General features: G+C 42.6%; 1 protein-coding gene across 1 annotated transcript in view; it reads left to right on the plus strand.

Moving 5' to 3' along the window:
- Positions 1-9,236, plus strand: part of adamts16 (ADAM metallopeptidase with thrombospondin type 1 motif, 16) — a 43,069-nt gene extending 33,833 nt beyond the window's left edge. The window contains exons 19-23 of the mRNA XM_018762850.2: positions 4,307-4,511; positions 5,175-5,366; positions 6,533-6,757; positions 7,064-7,211; positions 8,104-9,236. Coding sequence (XP_018618366.2) covers positions 4,307-4,511; positions 5,175-5,366; positions 6,533-6,757; positions 7,064-7,211; positions 8,104-8,219 — 886 coding nt within the window. The 3' untranslated portion in view covers positions 8,220-9,236. The remainder of the gene's footprint in view (positions 1-4,306; positions 4,512-5,174; positions 5,367-6,532; positions 6,758-7,063; positions 7,212-8,103) is intronic.
- Positions 9,237-9,653: the final 417 nt, after the last annotated feature.

Consider the following 9,653-nt stretch of genomic DNA (forward strand, 5'->3'; position numbering starts at 1 on the left):
AAAACTCCTTTGGCAGTTTTTCACAATTATGAGAAATTTAAAAACGTAAATATCAAAATATCCGTAATATCACACCCAAGTAAAGTATTTCATGTTTATTACATATCAATTATACATGAACACCTGTTGCTGTTCGGAAAAGGTCTGATGCAAATGTTATTTTTCTCCTGATGTCCCAGTTTTCATTTTTCATCTTGTTGCTGTACACGGTGTAACACCGAAGGAGCATCAGGGTGATTGATCTTTTGATTTACACGCGTGGCGAGCGCTGCGGCGTTCAAGCCAGTGACCTCATTCTAATCAATCACCATGAGGATCAGCAGAACACAACAGCCCGCAGTTGCTGTCGACGGGACGGGAATGGTGGCGGAGGGGAACGCTTTTGGCATTTCTGCCTGCGTTCAAATTTCTGCAGTGAGGTAAAGCCGTGGCAGGTCACCAGCGGCCTGTCGCCAGCTGCCTGCCTTTCAGAAGAGGAGATCCTGGAAAAGAGTGGAACACTGAGGTGTCTGGTTTCCCCCACCCCTCCAAAACACGGGCTGAACTAAATCCGCCTTGCACCCCGTCCTGAGGAGGGTGTCTCGGGCCCCTCCCAAAGCAGTCTCCCTTACCTAGTATATCAAGGCTGTTTTTCGTATCAGCGCAACCGTTCGAAAAAACTGAGTACTTTCCCGGTCTGTTAATGAAGAAAAAGTACATGTCCGAAGTTGTTCACGATTAAATACACGCACACATTACATTTGCTTGAAAAAGACTGAATAGTTCCTTCCGTTTTATGGGTTACGCAGGAACCTTGTAAGGCAGACAAGTTCCGTAATGTTTTTTTTTAGCCATGTCTAGTATGATGAAGATGAGCAATGAGTAAGGTGTTGGTGTGGTTCGTTCGGTTGAATCTGCCCCCTTGCAATTTGGAGGATTAGGGTTCGACTCCCTACTTCTGCTGGAGCATCCTTGATCAAGTTACTTACCAGAACTTTATATAAATGTAATTTATTGCAGTTAGCGTAGTATACGAACCTAACACTGTCAGTCACTTTGGAGGAAAAAAAAGCTAAATAAATAAGTACTACATTCATTTTTTGTATTAAAAAAGGTAATTATTATGGTAATAGCCAAAGCACATTCCTCTTTAAATTAGATAATAAAATGTGTCATACAGCTGTCTCACCACATTTTGGACTGAATGACATTTATTCAGTATTGAAATAATTAGTCCATGTGTTTGCTTTGTTTACGGTTAACTGCTAGGCTGCAGAGAGGACACTAAATTAGAGTGCAGGATAGCTCTGAGCTGGAAAGACAAAGGAATACTTTTCCCCGGGACACAAATCTCCCGTGTCGCGCCGAAATGCATTGGTTCCATTTTCCACTTGGGACGATCTGAGGTATTGTGATGTTGCGGGAACGGCTCGGTTGCCACGGAATCATCTCTTGGTTCAATCCTACGTGTAATGTAATTAGTCCGTGTTTCCACTGCTCGCCTCAAGCTTGCTCTTCCCACATGAAGTCACAGGAATCCGCTTTCAGTTGCTTAAAAAAGCTTAAAGTAGCATGGCTGCAGGCCAAGAGCTCTCACATGAAATACATAAATATGTTTATCTGGCTGATAGCGATTGCCCCGCATCACCTCACAGGGGGTCTCTTCAGCTGAGCGAAGCCCCCTACTCTGCAACATTCTTTCTCATGCAGTGAAGCAGAAACCGTGGACATGAAAAGATGGACCTTTATGAAGTCTTTACACACAGACCTATAGTTTTATGTAATGCAATAGTTACTTTGCTCTTGTTTTCTTAATGTTAATTTTTTTTTTTTTTTTTTTTAAACTTGTGCATCTGTTTGGACCCAGTTTGCATGCACTGTCTTCAGCATTTGCCAGCCTGGAGAGAAAGCATATCAGGAGCATACCCAGTAAAAATGCATTCAGTCTAAATAATTAAAGCTGTTAATGTCTTTTTTGTTGGGATTTAGTTGAAGAATTTGAATAGTCGTGAAAGCAACTAATAATTTATGCACTGTGTCAGATGGCATAAAAAGTTCTACAGGGAAAATAATAAATGAATCCCTTAGAGCATTATGTTGTTATGTTATGCAGACTAAATGTTTATTGTGTTCCTTCCTTGGCAAGATTAACAGCTGTAATAGTAGGATGTGTTGAACGCACTGCTAAGGATTTAGATGAATAAGGTATTTAATTAGTATTTATTGGTTCTGCTGTGTTTCTCCCCATTTTTTAGTATGGTGGAAAAGCTGAAATATTGAACTAATTATCAGCTCTGAAAAATTGTTGGCTTCAGTGGATGGGGTAGGGCAATCCAAGGAGATTCCCTGTCCGGCTCTTCTCCAGTGTCTCAGTATTCAGACCTTAGATGCCACGTTTTTCATTGGCTTTTAGCATAAACAAAGATAATGGGGCTCCGGTGTTACAGTTATGCCTGCCATGTCCTTTGTTAAGGCTGGGTATGGCTTACGTACTCTTCAATGTGAGGTGCATTCCTGTGAAAGGGGCCAGTTACAGACCAACACCATTATCCAGGCGCCAGCGAACATGTATATTTATGGCAAATCGAAATGTCATTTATCGCATTGTTATAATATGCATATTTAATTTGTACTTGTATTGCTTCTGAGTCCAGCATACTTCTTGCAGAAGACTTACATTTTCGAAACTTGAATGTAACTAAGCCTTAAAAACAAGGGTTAAAGAAGGACAATGGCTTTTTTTGAGGGATTATCAGTACTTTACAAAACACATAAACTAAAACAGAACTCCAGTGTACTCTGGACATGGACATCACTGCTCAGTTTCCTTTTGGTCTTAAATAATTTAATCTTGCTGTGTCTGCAGAAAAAGAGGATAGCAAAGCAATGACATCATGGAAATAGGTGCCCGTTCAGATATAGGGCCTGACATCATTCATTCGGGAGTTTGTCTACACGTTAAAAGCCCCAGACAGGATCGTTGCCATATGTAGCACCTGATCCGCCGGGACCGGATCCAGCCCAGCCCGTGATGTTTGGCCCCTCTTCAGCCCCTGGACAGTTAAAGGGTGTGAGGTCTCCTTCCTGCCTATCACATTTACACGGGTCCTCTGTCCACTGTTGTATTTAGCAAATGACTTCCTTTTTTGTGCTTTGTGTCTCGGGCAAGCCAAATAGGATGAAGTCGATTCGTTTCTAGTAATTAAAGCACGTGGCTGTTTTGTACATATTCCAGGACACTTATTGTTCTGTATATTGTTCAAAGCAGGCAGTTTAAAATATATCAGTTCTGGATCCAGACATGCTTCGTTGTTCTGAATCTTCAGAATATGGATTTGTACACATTCTCTTATTGAATTTAATAATGGTTTTAACTATTAATTCAGCCAGAAATTGATGATTGTAAAAATATTGTTTCACATTTAACACATTCCAAAGATTATTTGCCTATAATCTTCATAGGATTTTTTTCACAAGCGACCTTTGTAAAGGGACCAGCTGAAGTGTCTGAGTCAAACCTTTATATTAGTTATGTTTGTGCAGACTGAATGTCTGATTCTACACATCACATATGTTATAAAAAAGGGAGCAGAGGAAGCTGAGACTAGGTGGAAAACCTCCAAGTCTTTAATATAGACTGAGGAACAGCCATTAAAGTGGACTGAACATCCATCCATCCTGCCTGACTGACTTGTTTAAGCTGATCATGTGCTGCATAACAACAAAGTTTAGACTAAATGAATGTGCTGACAGATGGATGTTCGAGGCACGGGGTTCGGGTTCGAAGTTTCTGGAGCTTGGTTTAGGCCATTTGGCTGTCAACAGCAGGTTGTGCCCCTCGAAATCTGAGGCTTGGACAGTGGACAGGGCTATAGTCCACACCACTGGCCGCTGGGGAGCGTGGACTAGACGTCTGCAGTGGCATGGCACGCATTAGACAGCAAACGCATGGCACATTAGGTCAGCACCACGTTAATCCCCCTTAATACATTAAGTGTGAATTTCCCACCCAAGACCCCAGTTGGGTTTTAGGTTTATAATTAGGACGTTGTATAAGAGGTTCAAACCAGGTCACAATGTCTTTGAAATATGGCAAAAGGCCGTATGCTGCCAGGCTGCACACGAAAAATACGTTATTGGTTCTAGGAAAATGGAACAAAAAATAATTCTTTCAGACTTTTTTAAATTAATAATTGAATGCTGAATTTAAAGTTGTGCTCCAGATTAGTGCTATTCTTATAGTGGGTTCGCTGTGCTTTAGTATTTGAATACCTGAAATGTGGAATGTCTTGCTCAGTGAGCTTATTCTCTTCTTCTGACTGGACAGCTGGAGTGTAGGGGAGTGGGGCCCCTGCAGCCAGAGGTGTGGGAGAGGAGAGCAGACGCGGCAGGTGCGCTGCCTTCAGCGGACAAGCCAGAACCAGGTGGAGGTGGTGGCTGACGCTCGGTGTGCGCAGCCCATGCCGCTACGTAGACAGACCTGCAGCGCCCATACCTGTCCACCAGAGTGGAGCACAGGCCCCTGGTCTCAGGTGAGGAGCCTTGCATCTCTTCTATGTACACCACCTAGCAGGTCATTTGCCTCTATTTTCTTCTATACATTACCCGCACTTCCTTTGGTTATAAACTTTTAAGTTTTACATTGTACCCTTGATTACGGTTGGATATTTCAACCAAAGCTGTTTACGTCAAGTACCTCGCTTAAGGGTACGAAAGTACCCATTCTGGAACTTGCTATGCCAGTAGTATGGCTGAGAACAAGAGAAGTATTGTCCGGTAAAAAGAACCGCAGTGTGCCAAAGTGTTTACAAGATCCTTGACATTTTTCAGTCATTTTATAGAGCGTACTTGAAAGCCAATCTCAGAAAATGAATGAAAAATGAAAAACGGTCAGCTTATTACATGTTCATTCTCCTTGAAAGATCCCATTACTCCAAAGTAATAAAAAACACCTTCTAATAAAATTAGAATGTAATGTAACTGCTAACTTGAATTCACCTAACATGAAATATTGACTACATTTCACTGCATTACTGTGGTTATAAAGCAGTAAGGCCGTCACGACCAGCAGTTTTTCATGACACCTTTACTGATCTTACACGATTAGTGGAGAGCCAGGGCAATAAACGCGAAACCAAAATACATTAAAATGACGGCCCCTGTAATTTGACACGGTCGGCGCCGGTGTGTTGCAGTGCTCCCGCAAGTGCGGTAAGGGTGTGAGGAGGAGGACGGTGGTCTGTAAGAGCACCAGCCCCTCCAGCCGGGCCAGCGTCCTGCCCGACAGCTCCTGCCTTGCCTTGCCCAAGCCCAGCACCCAGGAGCCTTGTCTTCTGAAACGCTGCCAGAAGCACAAGGTCCAGTGGTCTGTCTCTCCCTGGCAGGAGGTACGGGGGAACCCGGTGCATTTTAATAACAGTGTGCTAGGGGGGATCCCCTTTGGACCAAATGGGCAAAGCAGGATTTTCCTTTACTCGAATGTAATGTAATGAAAGGTCATTATAACAAAGACAATATTCATACAGCCTGGACTATAAATACATAATTCCTATGGAAAAAGTGTGGTGTGACAAAGCACTTCAACAGCAGGCCATTCCATAAATAAATTTGATAATAAGCCCCTATTATTGCCAATGTTCCTTTCATTTAGATATAGTTTAATAATCAGGTAGACAGAATTCAGAGACCGCAACACCTCCAACGCTATGGAATTTGTTTTAAGTTACGGGTTAAGGACGAGGCCTCAGATCATGTCAGTATTTGATTCAATAAAGGTCTTGGTCATTTGCAGTACCACTCAGAAGTTTGAGTACACCTGCAGGAGAATTGCCTTTTTTCAGAACTGGCAGTGTTTTGCATCCCGGTCGTGAGTTTGAGTCGACTTTTTTTTTTTTTGCTAGACAATTCTTGCACAGCCTTGAGGTGTGTTTCAGGTCGTGATTTTGCTGAAGAACGAAGGAATGAAGGTCTAAAGTAACCCCACTAGCCATTATACTGATGGAAGAACATGCCTCTGAAGTAATAGCCACGCAGGTTGAGATTGACATGATCTTCACAAAGATCCCCAACTCTGTGATCAGTAAAGCAGCCCCTTAACATCGCACTGCCTCCACCATACTAGACCATGGGAAACATGAATACAAGTCATGAACTCACCCTCTAAGTCTTAAAAATAATTACTAGATGGACACTAATATTTTATATCTTCACTCAACAGTCCATGACACTGACTTCATCCTCAGACATCAGGTTTCTAGGTGTTTTCTGGCCCAGACTAATCTGGTTTTAAGCAGGTGTACTCAAACCTTTGACTGGTATATTTATTCTGCAAATGCCATTTCCTAGATTGTTTAACTTTTTGGTTGCAAAAGGACTGTTGTACATTTACATACAATGTATATTTAATAGATAGACTGGTTTCTAGTCAGCTCTTCATATTCTTAGAGAGATTCAAATAAACTACAAAGAAATCTCACTTAACAGCATAAGACCTTTATTCACATACTCATTAAAAATAATTCTCACTAGTGTATTTCCTCCCCTAACCCCATAGTGCTCTGTAACCTGTGGAACGGGCATTCAAAAGCGTTTGCTCAAGTGTGTGGAGAAGGATGTTGCTGGCAAGTACAAGGAGCTCACCCCCAGGAAATGCCAGCATCTGCCCGCTCTACAGGTGGACCTACAGCAGTCATGTCGCCCGGCAGACTGCCCGACCTCCAGTCCACACCTCTTACCTCAACTGGCTAAGCCCAACTGGTACACCTCTCCTTGGTCTCAGGTAGGCTTCCTCCACAGATAGAATGCCGTGATAAGATGGAACTTCTTATGTTGAACTTCTTATACTTCACATGTTGTCACTCATATAAGAATAAGAAAGTTATTTCATTAAATTGCTGTTAGAAATTGCAAAGATTTTTGCTGAAAATTGCTAAGCTTGTCAACAGTGTATTTAGTAATTGATGTGAAGTCCACACCTTGAGTGTACTACATGCCATATGAGATGAGCTGTCCGAAGCTGAGTCAGACACTGTTGTGAGACAGTGTGGCTCAGGAGAAGTTCATGAGGACGATGTTGTTTCGGTAGTGTACGGTGACCTGCGGTGGAGGTGTGCAGGTGCGCTCCGTGCAATGCCTGCTTCGCGGAAAGCCATCCACTGCTTGCCCACTGGCCTTAAGGCCAGCAGTGTCCCAGGTCTGCAACACACACTTCTGCCCAGAGCTGGAAAGGAAGGGTGAGGATTCCCTTGGCTATGTGTCAGCTTCACATATTACTGGACATATTACTGTTTGCCGTTACTCAGCAGGTGGCATTAAGTAGGACAAGATGTTCGGTCTTGCTTGTAAATTTCAGAGATTTTACATGTGCTGTAAAGAGTAGTTGGATCCTTTTGCTGTCGAAGAACCCAGGTTCAAGTCAACACTGTAGTACCCTTGAGCACGGTATTTACCCTGATTTGCTTCAGTAAGAATCATCCTGCTGTATAAATTGCTCTAAGTATGTTAGTATAGAAGACTTAACATTATGAGTTGCTGTGAAGAATGGTTTCAGATTATGAAAAAAACTGTTTTTCCAGCTAAGTATTTTTCTGTAGAAATTTCGGATACTCTAAAAAGTGTAAAATTACACCACTCAAGGGTATTATAGCAGGAAGCTGGATTGGAACCAGCAACCTTCACATCCGAAGGTAGCAGCTCTAAACCCTATCCTACCCTCAAACACTGTGGAGTTAAAGTCCCAGCAAGCTATATCCATACTTCCAATACAGGGAACCACCATGCATCAGTTAAGAAATGAACCCAGAGGTCCTGCTCAGAAGGTGAGAACTTAGCTATTCAGCCACCAATTCCTTAATTACTGGGATTTTTAGGAATCTGTCCTACCCCATCCCAAAGTATGTGTTCTTATTTAAAATGATATAATATTCTCTGGAAATTGTAATAGGAGTCTCCATTACAGCATTTACAGTTTGGGCGATACGCTTAAAAACATACGTCCCCTAGAGAGGACAGAAATGAACCTCTGAGTCTCACAAGGATAACTGATGAGTTGAAGTTCACCTGCATGTGACTATGCGAATGAATCTGAGTAGAGAAGTGCCTCACGCCTCCCACTTGCTTCTGCAGATGTGTTCTGCACTGATTCCTTCAGCTGGTGTTACTTGGTCCCCCAGCATGGAGTCTGCAACCACAAGTTCTATGGAAGGCAATGCTGCAAGTCATGTTCTTACTCAAACCTATGAGAGCAAAGAGAATTAGCCAAAATGTTTCGGAAGAGGACATATGTCGAACTGTATTTTATTTAGGTTGTGCGCAATCATGCAAGGTTTAAAGGACGTTTTGGCTTGGAACATAATCGTGCACCGAAGTCGGTGACATTTACACACAATTGATGGACAAGAGGGTGCCCTCTGAGCTGAAGAGGACTTCATGCAGGCATGGTCCAAATCGCAAGTCTTAATAGCGTGGCACCCCCTCATCACGTCCCTCTCTGAGAAAAGGCTTTCCTGTGGACTCTCAGCAGGCAGAGCGGAGCAGACTGCACGCCATTTGCGGCCCTTGGAAGTTCCCCTTTTCTTCTGGGTCACACGGAACCGCCTCTGGAGATGCGTGATCCTTGCTCTCGGAGGGCTCGCAAAAGTCCTGGCGTCGTGTCGTGCTCAAAGCGCTGCGTTTCATGTCGCAGAGGTCTGAGGCCTACTCTTTGTGCGAGGCGGGCCCTGAGCCACTGCAGTAGGACTGCGCGGCAGCTGCGTAGAGACATCTGCGAACATTTTCCGAGACGTCTCAAAAGGCAGATTCAAAATTGCTGCTTATGCATTTTTTTGTGTGCTTTTTTCCAATTGTTTTCCTAATTGCGCTTTACTTCTGAAAGTTAGCTGTAGAATTTCCATAATTTGATTTCTTCTTTCTCATATGGCTTCGTAAACGCATCCAGGACAGTTATGACATGGTGCTGTTTTAAAGTGCTCGTTTTCAGCAAAGTAATAGAATGCTAAAAAGTCAGCCTTGCCACCAGCATGTTCAAAAGGTTAAAAAGCATGAAAGTGGTTCAAGTATCAAAACATGAAGTAAAGGTGTATTGCCAGCTGCTGCGAACGATAATCTGTACACCACGTGATGTGCATTTTCATTCACATGCATCCAGTCGCGATGTCAGCATTAATGATTCCGGGTATCCACTTCAGAAAAAGTTTGAGTGAAGCAGAAAGTGAGATATGAAAAAATGTCACAAAGCATGAAGGTAACAACAAAATGGGACAGGAAAAAAGACAGTTTAAGTGGTCGTAATGCATTACTGATACTCTTCACTTACTGTTGAAATTTGAATTAATGAGATATGGTAAGTAAACAATGCACATTTCTCGAGTATCTGTGTATTTTTATTACTAAATAAATGTATGTTTACTACATAAAGGGATGTCTAGCGGACGTGCCTTGTAATTATGCATTCTTACAATAAAAATGTTTGGTTACTCATTAATATGCAATGAATGTCACACCTTGTTGAGATGCAGGAGTCACTGTATCTGCAGAGAGAGGGACTGATGGATTGACACCTATTTTAATACCCCTCCCCATGAATACACCCCTGCCCAAAGCCACCATTAGAAAATCCCACCATGGAAACATGTACACATGCACTACAGGCTATTGTATTGCAAATGCTGACTCAT

The sequence above is a fragment of the Scleropages formosus genome, chromosome 18 (assembly GCF_900964775.1).
Source record: "Scleropages formosus chromosome 18, fSclFor1.1, whole genome shotgun sequence".
NCBI classification, from domain to species: domain Eukaryota; kingdom Metazoa; phylum Chordata; class Actinopteri; order Osteoglossiformes; family Osteoglossidae; genus Scleropages; species Scleropages formosus.